The 15956-nt window shown below is 44.6% G+C and overlaps 3 protein-coding genes across 4 annotated transcripts in view; all 3 read left to right on the top strand.

Annotated features, from left to right (window-relative positions):
- The first annotated feature begins 6 nt into the window (after window positions 1-6).
- LOC106960056 (phosphoinositide-interacting protein-like) lies at window positions 7-1048 on the top strand. The gene has a single exon (XM_015052975.1). It carries the CDS (start codon window positions 540-542, stop codon window positions 831-833), a length of 294 nt encoding a protein of 97 aa, XP_014908461.1. The 5' UTR covers window positions 7-539; the 3' UTR covers window positions 834-1048.
- Window positions 1049-1071: 23 nt separating this feature from the next.
- LOC106960055 (transmembrane protein 238-like) lies at window positions 1072-2764 on the top strand. Its single transcript, XM_015052974.1, has one exon. The coding sequence runs from the start codon at window positions 1768-1770 to the stop codon at window positions 2248-2250; it is 483 nt and encodes a 160-aa protein (XP_014908460.1). The 5' UTR covers window positions 1072-1767; the 3' UTR covers window positions 2251-2764.
- Window positions 2765-3587: 823 nt separating this feature from the next.
- snx29 (sorting nexin 29) overlaps window positions 3588-15956 on the top strand; it is a 50793-nt gene continuing 38424 nt past the window's right edge. For both annotated transcript variants that reach the window (XM_015052972.1, XM_015052971.1), the window contains exons 1-11: window positions 3588-4182; window positions 5378-5442; window positions 6465-6517; window positions 7843-7967; window positions 9501-9681; window positions 9751-9821; window positions 10965-11222; window positions 12165-12552; window positions 13251-13363; window positions 13463-13559; window positions 13641-13708. In XM_015052972.1, the coding sequence (XP_014908458.1) occupies window positions 4176-4182; window positions 5378-5442; window positions 6465-6517; window positions 7843-7967; window positions 9501-9681; window positions 9751-9821; window positions 10965-11222; window positions 12165-12552; window positions 13251-13363; window positions 13463-13559; window positions 13641-13708 (1426 nt within the window). In that variant the 5' untranslated portion in view covers window positions 3588-4175. The remainder of the gene's footprint in view (window positions 4183-5377; window positions 5443-6464; window positions 6518-7842; window positions 7968-9500; window positions 9682-9750; window positions 9822-10964; window positions 11223-12164; window positions 12553-13250; window positions 13364-13462; window positions 13560-13640; window positions 13709-15956) is intronic.

Genomic DNA, 15956 nt, shown 5'->3' with positions numbered 1-15956 from the left:
TATAGGTTGACCTTTGGGGTGATGCTGGTCTCTATAGGTTGACCTTTGGGGTGATGCTGGTCTCTGCAGGTTGACCTTTGGGGTGATGCTGGTCTCTGCAGGTTGACCTTTGGGGTGACTGCGGTCACGGTGGGTCATGTTTGACTCCGCCTCCTGGTCAGTGATTGATGGATGGATTGATGAGGGAAACAAATTTCTCTGTCTTATGTTACCGGCTGGTGCTGTGTGCGGTGGCCGTGGAAACGGTTGTTCTCGGTGCGCCTGTATCAGGTGACGCAGCTTTTGTCCAGCAGCCTGTGCTGGTGGAGCCAGGTGCGTTGTGTCCGTCAGCGCTGATGTGTGGATGATTGATGCTGAATGAAAGCAGATGATGACAGGCGGCTCTCTGAAGCCCTGCCTCTGATCTGCGGCTCCGTCGGTCCTTCTGGAGTTACCGGCTTGTGTTCCCAGGTTACTGGTGATGCAGACGGTGTTGCTCCTCCATGGGAGCGGAACCAGTCCAAACGGACTGACGGATCAAGAGGTTTTCTCAGGAAGCCATGGAGGAACCTGAGGATCAGAGCCTGTGCTCAGACCAGCGCTCAGCAGGTCCAGCATGGGCCTTCCTCCACAAGCCCATCATCTCCATGGTGATGGGGTCTCTGATGTCTGCGGCCGGCGCGCTGCTGCTCCTGCTCCGCTCCGCCGGGGTGAGCGGCGCGTCCCGGTCCGTGGCGTCGGCCTGCCTGTCCGTAGGGCTGATGTTCGTGGCGGTGGGCCTGGTGTGGATCCCCGTCCTGAAGGAGAAGCACCGGCGGAGACGCCTCAGCCAGGGGCTGGAGGACGAATGTTGAGACCTCTGGGGTCGGCCGGGTTTCCTTCTGGTTTTAAGGATCTGCCGGGTCCAGGAGAGGATCTTCCTGCTGCTCTCAGTGGGCGACATGCTGGCTGTTGTCTTCAGCCTGGAACTGGAGGAAGACATGAGTCTGAGATGAAGAGCAGGGCTGAGCCGGTCAGTCACAGAGTCCAGCTGCTTTCCTTCCAGGATCAACTTCAACTGGGAGCCGCATGAAACTTCAGAGGAAACATCTGCAGCAAGAACCTGATTTCTAGATAATGTGATATTCAATTAATATAGAATCTTTAAAAGTTTAAATGCTAAATCAATCCAAATTATATTGGTCCTTAAAAGATTACAACCCTTCAGCACCAATTTTATTTTGATATTATAATTATAATCCCCTCTGATATTGTATTTAAATATTCATATCTTGTTCTCTACTGTCCGTTTTATTTTGTTTCTGGATGTTTCTTGGTTTAAATAAAGTTAGGAGAGGAAGTGGAACAATCTTGAGCTCTGTTGAATAAATCTGGAAAAAGTAATTATGGAAACCTATAAGTGCCCTAAATGTTTTCAAAGCTAAAGCACTAACCTACTAATTAGCTCCAGTATTAGCTGTTAGCGGATTGTGCCCACCACTGATTTCATTTGACTTTTTTGCAATCAGAAAACGCTTCAAAGCAAACCAAAACTCAACAATAAATAGAAATGACCAAACCTCTCTCAGAGGGAAGGATGATTGGAGGTGATTTTCAGGAATGACTGCTGCGTGTTTGTCAGAGATGATGCAACTGAAACATCAGATCCAGTGGATTCCAGATAACAACCGGTGAACGTTGTACTTTGAACAGCAGCTTGTTCCATGCAGGGATTTAACCTCACAGTCCTGCAGCTGCCGTCGGACCAGGTTTCTTCTTCCTCTGGTCTGGAGGACCTCCTCTGCCATCATGTCCACCTCCGTGCAGATCGCGCCGGTCATGGAAGAGACGTACGATGGAGTCGGCCGCTGTAAGTGTGCCTTCTGGCTGGCGGTGGTCCACGACGTTCTGGGCGTCCTGGTCATCATGGTGGGGGTGTTCGGCGGCCTGGTGATCCACGACGTCTTCATCTACGGCGGCGCCATCGTCATCTTCCTCAGCCTGATCTGGTGGATCTTCTGGTACTCGGGGAACATCGAGGTGCCGTCGGAGGAGCTGGAGGACGACGTGGGCCTGATGAAGACCCGGGACAGGCGGCTCAGCCGGGCCGTCAGGCGGGTTTCCAACGGGATCAGGAACTCCTTCAGGAAAAAGGCTCGGCCTGTGGAAGAGGGGCCCTCCGGGGGCCCCGGGCCCTCAGACTGCGGTACGGATGTAACACTCTCTACCATATATGGCAGCTCTAAAGGCTCTTCCTCAAAACAACTTGTAAGAGAAACTTTGTCCATATGAAGAGTCAGAACCTGAAGCTGGAGTTTTATTTTTGTCTTTATCTACAGTTATTTTTATGTGTCTGTAATCGTTAGTCAACACAGAGATGATGAATGATAAGACGTAAACTTTGCACACAACAACAGCAGTTTGCTGACACATTCAGAGACTACTGACTGTTTTTACCGCTGATCATCTGTAGCTCATTTACAGATTTCAGAGGAGTTGAAATGAGTGAAGTGCTTCATTTTATCTGCATGATCTGTTCATTTATCATGGAAATTGTAAATGCTGCTGCTGAAACAAAACACTGACACACCTGAAGCAGAAAACAGTTATAAACAGCTACAAGCATTTACTATCCATATGTTCCCTATTTTCTGCAAAAATACTAAATTATTGCTTGTAATATATGTCAAATCTAAACTAACGATGAAACAAACCCACACTGAACTTGTTTTATAACTCGTAAAATATTTTTAGAATTTTTGTGTGAAATTAAAAGTTGTGTAAATATCACGTTTCCATCTTGTTGTTTAAACCAGTGTTTCCCAGCCCTGGTCCTCATTGCACACTGCCCTGCATGTTTTAGGTGTTACCTTGCTTTAACACAGGTGATTTCAATTGACAAGTGTTTGCTGAACTGCAATCACCTGAATCAGGCGTATGAAAGCAGAGAAATATCTAAAACATGCAGGGCAGTGTGCCTCGAGGACCAGGGTTGGGAAACACTGGTTTAAACCATTAAGGATTTAAAGTGTGAGTGTTTAGCCCCGCCCCCAGTGTCATCAAAGTGGGCGGAGCCTACAGGCTCTGGGGGCGTGGTTGAGTGTGGGGACCAGAAAAGGGGCTTAAAAACTGCTACGCACTTTTCAGATTCTTCAGCAACTTTTACTCCAAAAGCGACAAGTCTATTGTTTTTGTTTATTCTGTTTTTAAAACTTTTATGGTGACATGAAGCACCTGGCGTGCATCCAACAGAGAATTTAAGCAAAGACTTGAACACTACTGTGCACAGACGTTCTCCACTGGACCTGACTCAACCAAGAAGAATCAGAGTATTTCAGTTATACCACCAATGAGAAAGATGAATCTGCAAAGTAATGCTCAATAATATGCATGCCACACTTTTTAGATTTTCTTCTGTGAAAAATATATAATTGTATTGTATAATTATTTTCCATGTAGAATACCTCCCAATGTGTTATTCTGCCACATTGTATCCTAATAAAATGATTTGGGGGTGGTATGTTATCCTCATCAGGATTTAACAGCTGGTGGCTCGTTAGTAAGCGAACGTGTTACTTTTTCTTTAAAGAGGAACAAAAACCTGAATCTGACATTAGTTTGTCATTTTAGGCCGCAGGAAGCAAATGGGGGAAATGATAGAACTGGATAAATTACAGAATGAAGAAAACATTTTCAGACACCAAGAAGAAGAATATCTACTCATCTGGACCGCAAAGAACCAGCAGAACAAGCCTAAAGCGACTGAAATCAGTTTTTCAGCTAAAAACTACAACTCCCAGCAGCGCTCGTCATCATGTGACCGGAGTGTGTTTGGTCACGTGACCCCGCCGCCGTCATGTGAGTGGTCGGTTTCGGTTTTTCGCAGTGTCACAGGCTGAACTGATTATACTCTGATAACTTTTGGTTTCTGGTCCAAAGCGGCTCCCGGTTCTGCTGACACGGGACCGAACGGCTCAGAGTTCGGCCTCGGAACCGCGTCCATCACGGCCCGCCGGGTTATCGGACCGGGAAGCGGCTCCCCCGCAGGCCTCGCTGTTCACCGAGCGAGCATCGGCGCTCACGCCGCTGTTGGGTGGGTCCAGGTCGGCTACGGCGGCGGCATGGAGCCGGGGCACCGCTAGCTTGGTGCTGGTTCTGGGAGATGAGAAGAACCGTTTCCTCCGAGCCGTTTCCGGTCCAGGAGGTCGGATGTCAGGATGAACGGTGAGTTTCTCATCCAGCAGCCAGGGGAGGTTCTGCTCCAGCAACCTGCTCAGAGCTAACAGAACCAGAACCAGCTACTTCCTGCACACGTTAAGCTCCAGCTGCTTTATTCTGTGGTTCGGAATACTTGGGCTCGGTTCGGTCAGACTCTGCTGCTGGGAAATGAAAGCAAAAGTCCAACAACAACGCCTCGCTCAGGTCACCTTAACAACAGCCTAGAAACATTCAACTTTTATTTTGAAAGGAAAAGTCCAGATTCTGCCCTCTAGTTTGGTTCTGAACTTTTATTCCACTCGACACGTTTTCCTCCTTTAAAACCAGTAAAAACCACAGGACAGCTTTAATTTTTAATATAATTTTTTTAGAGTCAAATTAACCAGTCATGTTTTGGACGGAGGAAGCTGGAGTCCCCGGAGAGAAACAGCCTCTGTAGAAACTATCTGGTGTTAGTATTTTATTAATTTTTATTGACATTAGGTTTCATTTCTGGTTTTATTCATTCCATTTCTTCTTTACTTCTCATATGTATTCATTTATTTGAATTATTTAGGTTTTAGCTCTGCTGACTTTAAAGTGTTTTATGAATAAAATTGACTCAACTGGATGGAGACTTTTAAAGGTTTTTCATGATTAAAAGAATCTTTCCACAGTTATGAAAATCTTCTTCCAGTATAAATTTAGGCTGCAGAGTTTGTCTTTAATTTCAAATTCAGTTCAAAAATACTTTGATACCAAACAGAAATTAATTCTTCAAATGGTTATTAAATGGAGTTAAAATCCACATGATTTTGCTCAGAATCGATTTTCTTTTCGTTATTTTTTCAGTGGAGACCTAAAACAATCTACACATTTCTTTTATTGAGGCAAACATTCAAACTCTAAGCTTTGAACCTAAGATCATTTTTCAGCCTTTTAAACAACAAAAACAAAAAAATCAGAATTCTTTATTTGTAGAAAAAATTGTGATTTTATTTTTGTCCTGGTTCTTCTCTGTTGATGATTTTGGCCCATGTGATAAAAAGTTTGGACTCCGCAGATTAACTTCAGTAACGTTTAGAGGTTTGTTTATTCAGCAGAACCGTTTCTGAGCCCAGAGTAACTTTGTTCTGTTGTAACGGTTTCAGGGAAACGGCCTCCATGTTTCTCTCCTCTTCGTCCCTCCTCCTCATCATCAGTGTGTTTCCTTCCTCTGCAGGAACTCAGCAGAATGATGCGAAGAGACAGAACCTCCTCGAGAGGCTGCTGGACGCCGTCAAACAGGTGAGTTAGCTGTTAGCCATTAGCGGTTAGCGTTAGCATCCTTCCTACAGGAGGCAGCAGTGGTTCAGTTCATTTGAACTCTGGAAGAAATATGATGGTAAATTCTGAATTAAAGAGAGATGCAGCTGCAGACCCATCTGAAAGTATTCACACACGGCGGCGAGGCGGCTTCACAGTTTGAAGTTTGTTTCATCTTTGAACATCCAGACGGAAACTTTTGCTCATTCTTACTCAGGTTGGATGAAGTTCTTCAGACTTGAGTTTTTTAAAGACTCACCTTAGATCTGCTATTGGATTCAGGTCTGGACTTTGACTAGGCCATTGTAACCCATGAATCAGCTTTGATGTAAAGCATCCCATAATATTTCTGCATGTTGGGAGTGGAAGGAGAACCTCCAGTCTTTAGGTTTTCCTCCATCCATCTTCCCATCAACTCTGGTCGTCTTGCTCCTGCTAAAGAGCATTCCCACAGCATAATGCTGCCAACATCATGTTTCAATGTGGGGAGATTTTCATTTAAATCTGAAAGTTAAAATGTGGTTTTTTTCTCTTCTTACAAGACTTGGGACTAATTTAATAATAATACATTTTATTTTGCTTTTCTTAACTTTCTTCTCTGCTTTGTGTTGAGCTGTTTGGTAAAACCTCCATAAAATAAACTAAACTGCAGTTTATGGTTTTAATGTGACAGAATGTGGATCTGTTGTTGTTTTACTTCCTTCGCCTGCTGCTCACACAGACAGGAAGTAGAACAATGTTTCCTGGGTTGATTTTTGTGGAAATTTGTTAGAAAACATTCTGGGAGGATGAGGATGATGAAGAACAGATGGTCTAACATGGGCATCACCATGGCAACGTGAGCAGGTTGGGTTCAGGTTGCAGAGAAAGCAGCTGCGTGACTCTGATCAAAGCCGAACAATCAAACTGGAAAGTCGCAAAATATTTTCCTGGAATCTGCTCTGGTTCTGCCGCCTGCAGAGCGGGAACTTTCTCATGTTTCCATTCCTTTCATATCTCTGCAGTGCCAAATCCGCTTTGGAGGAAGAAAAGAGATCGCCACGGACTCAGACAGCAGGTAGAGCAGGTCCAAACGGGAAATGTTTGTTTCAGACAGAACCAAACATAAAATGTTTTTCAGAACCACCTTCCAGGTTATAACGGATTCAGACTGGACCACGTGTCTCTTTTCACTGCTAAATTAAACTTGAAAGGAGCACTTCAACTCTTCAGGAAGTTGTTGTGTCTTTTTTAACATATAAAACCCGACTGCCTTCTATGAATTGTCTTAAAGGGCCGGTATCGTCTAAAATCAAACATTTTTTATCCTTCCATCATGTTACGAAAACAAACCTGCAGTGTTGCTTTGATTCTTTCATGTCTGAGAAATCCTTTAGTCTCCATGGCAACCAGTCAGCTGTTCAAAACGCCTGGGTCGACCTAGCTCCGCCTCTGAGGCGCAGCTCCTCCCCCACTCTGCTCCTTCAGACTAGCCAGCAGCAAACAGCTCATTACAGGAGCTGCTGCTCAGAGCAACGCTGGTAAAAATGTTAAAGGGTTAATAGAGAAGCCATGTTGGACGACTTCCTGGAGGCGGAGCTTCAGGAAGAGCAGGAGCTTCTTAAAGAGACAGAGGCCCAATTTCAAGGTGTTAAATCAATAAATTATTTGAATGAATTGATTTATTGTGAAAGGCCCATGGCTGTTTGGATGTCTGACAGGAGACTGTAGACAGTAAGCATGATGTGAGGTGCATTATAATTCATTAACTTTATAGATATAATTGGGAAAGAGTAGAAATAAGCAATAAATCATTTAATTTCATAATAAATGAAAACAAGCTCAATCATTTCCATTTGCATGATTTATCATTTCTGTGTTTCTACCAAAACCTGGATGATGAAAGTTTCAGTTTGGTGTTTTGGTCTCATAGGACAGTTTTATTTACAGAGAATTTTATTTTATTTGTTTCTGTTTAGTTTAATTTATCTTGGATATTTAAAATGTCTTCCAGTCCCAGTGTTAAATGTTTGTTAGAATTTAAAGTTTATTGATCTTTGGGAATCTGTCCTTGCATTATGATGTCATTATTGCCTTTATTGCTGGAAAATGGTACCAAAACAACAATATTATCATTTATTGTGATAACTTCTGAGACAATTTGTCATTAAATTTGTTATCATGACAGGTCTATTTGTGAGATGAGTAAAAATTACATTTGTAAATATAAATATGGAAGACAATTAGTGTCATAAGTTTAATCTTCTTTCTGCTGATTTTTGGACTGGATGTGGAAGTTTTGTGTTTTTATGTTTGATATATTATGATATATTTAGTCATTTTCTTTATATTTTTTGCTGTCCTAATAACTGAAGGTTTAACTGAAGCGCTCTGTGTTTGCAGGGTGATCTGCCTGTGCGCTCAGTTCGAGGCGGTGCTGCAGCACGGCCTGAGGAAGAGCAAAGGCCTGGCGCTGACCGCTGCAGCGCTGAAGCAGGCTGCCGGCTTCAGCAGCAAGACGGAAGCAGGTGAACGCATCACCACCTGCTGAGAAACAGGAAACATCCTGCTGGAACGTCTGGCCGTTTGTTCTTGGCTTGAAGGCGTGAAGCGTTGAATTATGCAGGAACAGAGTCAGTCTGAGGAAGCAGACCTTTGGAAGAGTCTGCTTTCCCGTTTCACTTGTTCACCGCAAAAACACAAAATCTTACCAAGTATTTTTGTTCAGTTTCTAATGCAGATATCTTATTACATTTAAAATAAGACAAAACTAACTATAAGTAACTTTTCAGCAAGATATAAGAGCTTGTTTAGGTAAATAATTCCCTAATATTTATGAAAAAACTTCTAATTCCACTGGCACCGTTACCTAGCAACCCCAGCCAAGCCCAGCCCGTTACCTAGCAACCCCAGCCAATTGTTTACTTGATAATTCCATAAGTAAATAATTAAGAAATTTACAAAAACCACAAATACTTATTTTATAGCATTTTGTACATTTTGAAAATGGATGTTTTACAGCCTGTGTGTTTGTTTTTTCAACGTTTTCTTTTATTAATATCAGATTTTATTTTCCTGGGATTTTAGATTTCATTCATCTTAAATCTTCTACATCCTGCTGAAAAGTTACTAATAACTTGGTTTTGTCTTATAAAAGTTTATTTGCATTAGAAACTGAATAAAAATTCTTGGTGAGGTTTATTGTTTTTGCAGTGTGGTGCTGTGGTCAGGCTCCTCTGAGGGACGCTGCGACGCCTCTGCAGCTTTGCTTTCTGCATGTTGAGCTGGTTTCTCTGAAGAGATTTTCCGCCTGGTTTGGTCTTTGAATGGCAGAAACGGCCTGATCTGTGTTGATCATAATGACTTGCAGGCTGCAGCTGGTTGGCTCTGAACACGTTCAGCAGGATGAATCAGGCAGGAAGGAGAGTCGAGATGTGGTTTGCTCAGGTTAAAGAAGTTTGTATCAGAATGAGTGAAAACTAAAAAATGTTTTTAAACCATCAGGTGGGAAAAGTTCCTCGTATTCATCCTTTCCTGGTCCGGAGGAACGATGGAGTTATTCTCTGTAGGGAAATTCCTTCTATTGACTGACTACTGCTAAGGACTCCAGATGACCACTGGTGACAGAAACAGGAACTTTTATTGCTGCTGTTGGTTTTAAGTCTGAATTGTTCCTGTGTTTCCTGGTGAACCAGAGGCCTGCAGTGAGCTGGATGATGAACTGAATGAGTTTTCTACACCTGGTTCTGAGGTCGTCCTGTAAATATGCAGATCAGCTGCTCAGTGGGGCGGCACAGTAACCCGACTTCAGACCACTTTAACTTGCATTTCCTGTTTCAAGGGGAAAATTAAACTTAAAAAAGGTCCATCAGCAGCTGAGATTAAGCTAGCCATCATTATGCTTCATTAGGCATCATTACCCATCAATAGCCAGCAATAGCCAGCATTAGCCATCAATAGCCAGCATTAGCCATCAATAGCCAGCATTAGCCAGCATTAGCCAGCATTAGCCAGCATTCGCCATCATTAGCCAGCATTGCTAACGGTTCCTCCTCCTGCAGAGCTGACCTTCTGGCTGAATGTGAAGGAGCAGCTGAACCGCCATGAGCTGCAGCGGTTCTACTCGCTGCGCCACATCTCGTCCGAACTGGGCCGGGGCCGGGCCTGGCTTCGCTGCGCCCTGAACGAACACTCGCTGGAGCGCTACCTGCACACGCTGCTGGCTGACCGCCCGCGGCTCAGGTTAGCATCCTCTGGTTCTGGTTCTGGTCAGCTGGACAGATTAACAGGTTCTGGTTCTGTCTTCTCTAGAACCTTCTATGAAGACTGGGCTTTTGTTCTGGACGAGGAGAGAGCAAGTATGCTGCCAACCATGGCTGCAGGTGAGCGACGGTCTGAAGAACATGAACAAATGTTAATAAACATAAAATATACATATAATGAAGTCTAAATAATCATAAAATCATCAAGTATAAACATGAATATAAAAATTAAATTTAAATAAATGTCAACATAAATATATAAATTTAAGCAAACAAAAATATAGGCTACATATTTATATATAAATATAGACACACAAACATAAAAATATAAATAAATAAATGTATAAATGTAAATAATCAAATACATAAACATTAATGTATAGACATGAAAATCAACATCTAAATATAAATTAAAGGTGCACTGATTGCAGTTTTCTGGCCGATTACCGACCTTCTAAAGTCTTAACTTACGATTCCGATTTTGGCCGATTTCAGTTTTTAGTCTGAAATGTTGCTCAAGACATCAAGAAAGCTGCTGAATTGGCGACAGCAGAGCAACTGATGTTAACTGTAGACGTGATCGGGTCGGTGCAGCCTCTCTCAGTGGTCCGGCGCCCTCTGCTGGGCGGCTGGTTCCCGGCGCCCGGACCGCCTCCCGGCGCCCGGACCGCCTCCCGGCAGCAGCTTGCTGAGGTTGGTAACATCGGTGGATAAGATCAGCTTCACGTGTAAAAATCGGCCGACCACAGATCTCCTGAAATTAAGGAAATCCGCACCGATAAATCGCTGCAGCCCTATTATAAATATGTGAATAAATCTTAAAAGAAATCTGAAAAATATATAAAAATGTCTATAAATGTATAACTAATGATAAAGGTAGAGGTAATTTATATAAAGTATTAAATTCAAGATGTGAGAGCTTGAACTTCACTTGGAGATTCATACGTTAGATTACGAGTCTTTATAATGTATTTTAAACAGATTAATTACTGCGTTTATTTTCTTAGGTAACTTTTAATGTTTTTGGTCATTAAACTTAAAAATGAAGGTTTTCAGAATATCACTGGATAGAGACGTGGATTTTCTAGGACACTTTTTCCCTCCACTCAGCTGTTAGCCATGAAAACTTTTCTGTTTGAGAATTTATTGTTTTTAATTTTTGGGTTTTTGTTAACTTTTAGATGGAAAACTATAAATGTCCCCTTTTGAACTGAATTAGTGGATTAAACCTGAGCCAGATATTCAGATTTCCTGTCCCTCCAGGTTTGAACTCCATCCTGTTCGCCATCAACATCGATAACAGCGACCTGAACGGCGCCGCGCCGCGCGGCGGCGGCTCGTCCGTCTCCAGCCTGCTGAAGGAATCCACGCAGGGCATCGGCAGCCTGCTGAAGGAATCCACCCAGGGCGTCAGCTCCCTGCTGCGGGAGATCAGCACCGCCACCGCCGTGGTGCCCGGCTTCACCCCGAAGCCCGACGCCTCCGACCCGCTGCCCGTCCTGCCCCGCAGCGCCTCTGCTGGTAGGAAGCCGCGCTGCGTCCTGGAAACAACCGGCCGCTCCGGTTCCTACCGATCTGTGGCGCGGCTTGGTTAGGAAATGATGTTAAAGTTTACAAATTTAGCTTCAAAATAGTGAAATTAAAATGCGTAGTTTATGCTGTGCAGACGCTCTGTCTGCGCTGGTGAACATTCACTCACCTTTGGATTACAAATGCTTGATGTGTCAGAGGGAGCCGCAGGGCTGGCCGATAAACATTGATGACACGTTATCAGTATCAATAGAAAATATTTAAAATAATATTGATCATTTCACTGAACTCTGACGCAGAACCGCACGGCATTCTGGGAGATGCTAGCTAGCTACAACTTGTGTAGCAGCAGCTTGAAGTTGCCCCAACATGCTGGGCGGACTTCACTCTGCCGAACGTCGGTCGGTTTCTACGGAACAGGAACCGGGCCAAACGGCTTTGCTCTTTCTTTCTTCCACTCTGTCCCTCTTTCTTTGTCTTTCTCTCTTTTGCTCACACTTTTCTTTTCCTTCCTTTGGCTCTCGTTCTTCTGAAAGCTTCGTTTTCTCTGAGCTGAACTGTAGCCGGGTTGCGAGGAGCAGCTCCGGGTTCAGGAAGCCGACCTGCTGTCGCCCTGCCTCTGAACGGAACAAACTTTTATTTTCTGTTTGAAATGAATCTCAGTTTATCTTTCTGATCGTATTTATTTGGCCGCAGTGATTCCTGGCGTTCGGCACCAAAGCAGCTTTCCATTGATTTTTTTCCATCATGGAGGTTCTGATGTTAGCAGCGCCTGTTTCATTTCTCCATGTTTGTTTATTAGCCAGAAAACTGAAAGATGAATCATTTGAATCGTTTGTTGTAAAACAATCAAATTTCAATCTGCACTTTTTAAAGAAAACCAAAGTTTCTGTAACTTGAATTGTGAGTTTCTGGTTTTTGTTCTGGGCTCAGACTCGGGGCTGAGGAAGGAGCGACGGAGGAGGAAGAAAATCACCAACATCATTTCCTTCGACGACGACCTGGACGGCGGGGCTGAGGATGAGGAGGACGGCGATGAAGAGGCGAAGGCGAGGAGTCGCCGCGGCGCTCCGGCCCAGAGCAGCGTGGAGGAAGGCATCAACCCGCTGCAGCCGCCGCTGTCCGGGTCTCCGGCCCAGAACGGCGTCCCAGAGCCGGGGGACGCGGGCTGGGTCGGGTCGCCGCGGCCCGGCCACACGGCGCCCCCCGCTGGGCCGCCACTCCCTGACAGCCAGAGCGCAGAGAACGAGGAGGAGGAGGACGACGAAGAGGAGACGAGGAAACCCCGAACTGAAATCCAGGACAGACTGGCCTCTGATCAGTGAGTCCAAAACTCAGAACCACCAGCCTCCAGAACCTCTGCTTGATTTGGACCTCAGGCAACAGAACCACAGAAGGTTCTGGAACTGGGAAGAGGAAGGAAATACAGGGATGCATCCGATGTTAGCAGTTAGCTTCAGAGGCGCTAAGGCTACGTTAGCTCAGAGACTGAATTCCTCTCAGATCCGGCTCTTCCCGGTCGGTCTGAACCGACCCGTTAAGATCTACGACGCGGAAATAAATCAGGAATATTGACAATAATATCGGCTGTTCTTACCAATGTTATCGTAATCGCAATATTTACCGATATTTTAGTTAATCCGATATTTTCCAACAAGGTGCAGCCGGCCTACAAAAAAACAAAAATTAAATTTAGATAAAAAATTAGTTGATGGAGGATTCTGCAGGAGATCTGGTTCTAACTGGTTGTTCTGGTTCTAATTTGTCTGGTTCTAACTGGTTCTAACTGGTTCTAATTGGTTGTTTTGGTTCCAACTGGTCCGGTTCTAACTGGTTCTAACTGGTTGTTCTGGTTCTAACTTGTCTGGTTCCAACTGGTTCTAACTGGTTGTTCTGGTTCTAATTTGTCTGGTTCTAACTGGTTCTAATTGGTTGTTTTGGTTCCAACTGGTCCGGTTCTAACTGGTTGTTCCGGTTCTAACTGACTGGTCCGGTTCTAACTGGTTGTTCCGGTTCCAGGCTGGTGGTGGGCAGCCTGTCCAGTGTTTCCACCTGGAGTCCGGTCCAAACCATCACCGACCAGACCAGCGCCGACATCCTGATTCCTGTGACCCCAGCGGACCCTGATCCAGGTACCGGACCGGTTCTGTGTAACAGAACCAGCTGTCACTGGTAATCTGAGGTACTTTCCGTGGCGGCTGGTCCTTTCAGTTTCACTTCTGTTCCTGCAGTGAGTTCTGTGGAGGAGCCAGCCGGGTTCCCCGCCCCGTGCCGCTCCACCGGGTCGGCAGAGAACTGTGAGAGCGGCAGAACCCAGCTCGCCTTCAGGTCGGGTTCTGATGTTTGGATCGGCTGCAGCCTGACCGAACCCCAAACTAACCATCTGATTGTTCATCTCTGTTGCTGCAGCATGGAGTCCAGTCCGCCGGTCCGGTCCGGTCCGCTGTCTGCCGGGCTGCCAGACTCCATGACGGTCGGTGAGTTTCTGTTTTTATTCTGGGCCGACTTCTGGTTCTGTGTGTTTCCAAACCGGTTCTGACGATGAATCATCCGGGTTTCCTGAAGCAGCAGAACCAGAACGACACCAGCAGGGTGAAGTTCTGGTTCTGCTGCTGCAGAGTTAAATCCTCACTTCCTCCTCAGGTTCAGTTTGTTACCTTAACCGGTTCGACCCGGTTTGACCAAACTGGACTCATGTTTCTAGCCTCTGCTGGTTCTGCGTTTTCCTACGTCACTTTCTCTCTGAACTTTTTCTACATTTAGTTTAATAAATGAAGCTGATTTTGGCGAAGCGTCGTCTGGATTAACATGATTCTAGTTATTATAAAATCTTGGCTGTTAAAAGACAAACTCTCTGTTTTGTACTTAAGATTTTCCATTATGAGAAAATGATGTGGTGATAATTTTACCCTGAATGAAAATATAAAGTCTCCATCTGCTTCTCCACCTGTACTTCTCTCACTGCCAGGTTTTTATTCTTAATAACTCACCTGGTTATTTAAAAGGTTAAATAAATGAAAATCAAAGGTTTTTCATGCTCGACCAGTCTAAGGGCCACAAATGGCCCCTGGGCCTCACTTTGGACACCCCCGCCTTCAAGGAACAAAATGAACTGGGTGTGAAAATGAACCTGGAGCAGATTCCTGCTGCTCTGACTCGGATGAACCACCAGGTGGCACTGTGTCCACGCTGTGCAGCCGTTACTGTATGTACTGTAAATATTTCCTCTCTGCTCCCGCTGCAGCAGAGGAGCCGTGAATCTGTTGACTTTCATTCAGCCTCGCCTGCGTAGCGATTCTCCAGAGACGCTTCAGTCGAAACGAAGAAAACCTGAAAATACCTGCAGCACAGAAGCTGCTGTTTACCGTTAATCAGAGTCAGGCTGGATTTTTTCACCTGCAGCTTCAGCAACGTTTCCCACTGCAGTCTGCATCACCGGGGCTCAACGTGAGGTCCGGGGGCCATTCACGGGCCCCTCTGATCTCAGGAAATCGGCGCCGGATGTCAAAAATATGAGAAACAAAAAATAGATTCCCATTTGTAACAAAGTTTTTTCATTAATATTAATTTCAAAGCAACTAAAAGCACAAACAACGACCTACTTTTTCTGAAAAGCAAATCTTTCTTCTTAGAAAGGAAAACAATCGACTCAGAAAATGTTTATCATGGTCCAGATTAACGGATTTCCCAGGTTTTCAAGATGAAATGGAAAAAACTCAAATTCTCTTCACATTTCGTGTTTTTTAGTGTTTGAACTTGATTCAGATTTTTAATGACGTTAATTTCAGGATCTATAATTAATAAAAATATCAAACTATTTTTTCTAAATTATTGAAAAAATATCATCAGATCTGAACATCAGAGTTCATCTCAGAGTTTCTCTCATCCTTCATGGAGTTTCTTTAGAAATCTGGACTGTGGACGCTAACATTAGCATTAGCTGCTACATGTTAGCATTCAGATGCTATTTTAGACTAGCATAGATTCTGACAGGCTAACTGCTGTTAGCACCACTTGGACACAACCGTCTCTTCCATCGTCCAATCAGGTCGTGTAGAAGCAGAAATGAACCCAGAGGGAAAAGGGAAACGGCTGCTATTAGCGGCTGTAGCCGTGCGTCAGATTTATGGTCGTTCCAGAAACGTGTGAAGACAAAGGTTCCACTCAGAAGTTTGTGAAAAATGTGATAATTGCGTTAAAATCTTTGAAGTCCCAGTCGTATCTTTTTGCTATTATTATATATTTTGGTAAAAATGACACAAACCTTTATTTTGTCCTCTTTTCGTGACCGATGTGGTTTTCCTTGGAGCTTCTGATTCTGATTTGGACCCATTCTGCTCTTCCTTCCTAAGGATTTGACGGATGTGACGTTTTTCAGTTTTCCACTGATTAGAACCAGAGAAGGTCCGATCTCTGGTTCGTTGATCAGAGTAACTCACTTACCGTTCATCTGGATTAAGCGTTCGAGTCGCTCTGTTAGTGAGGATCGTTCAGTTGCTTTCCTCCAGTATTTGCCATCAGGCAGAGATCAGGACGCCCCAACGCGTCGCCTCAACCCTCTGCAGGATGAGGTTCTGCTCGGCGTTCCGGATTCCTGGGAAACGTGTTCCTGAAGGCACCGGTTCTGGACATGAGCTCTGCGATCCGGTGCAGCCTGGTTCTGGACAGAACCGGGCTTTTCTGCTGGACCAGAACCAGAGATGCATCAACACGCTGCAGGAGACA

This window comes from Poecilia latipinna, unplaced genomic scaffold, assembly GCF_001443285.1.
Source record: "Poecilia latipinna isolate Pla-1442-1.1 unplaced genomic scaffold, P_latipinna-1.0 Scaffold1150, whole genome shotgun sequence".
Classification (NCBI taxonomy): Eukaryota; Metazoa; Chordata; class Actinopteri; order Cyprinodontiformes; family Poeciliidae; genus Poecilia; species Poecilia latipinna.
The sequence above is the reverse complement of the archived record's forward strand: the minus strand, read 5'-3'. Positions and strand labels throughout refer to the sequence as shown.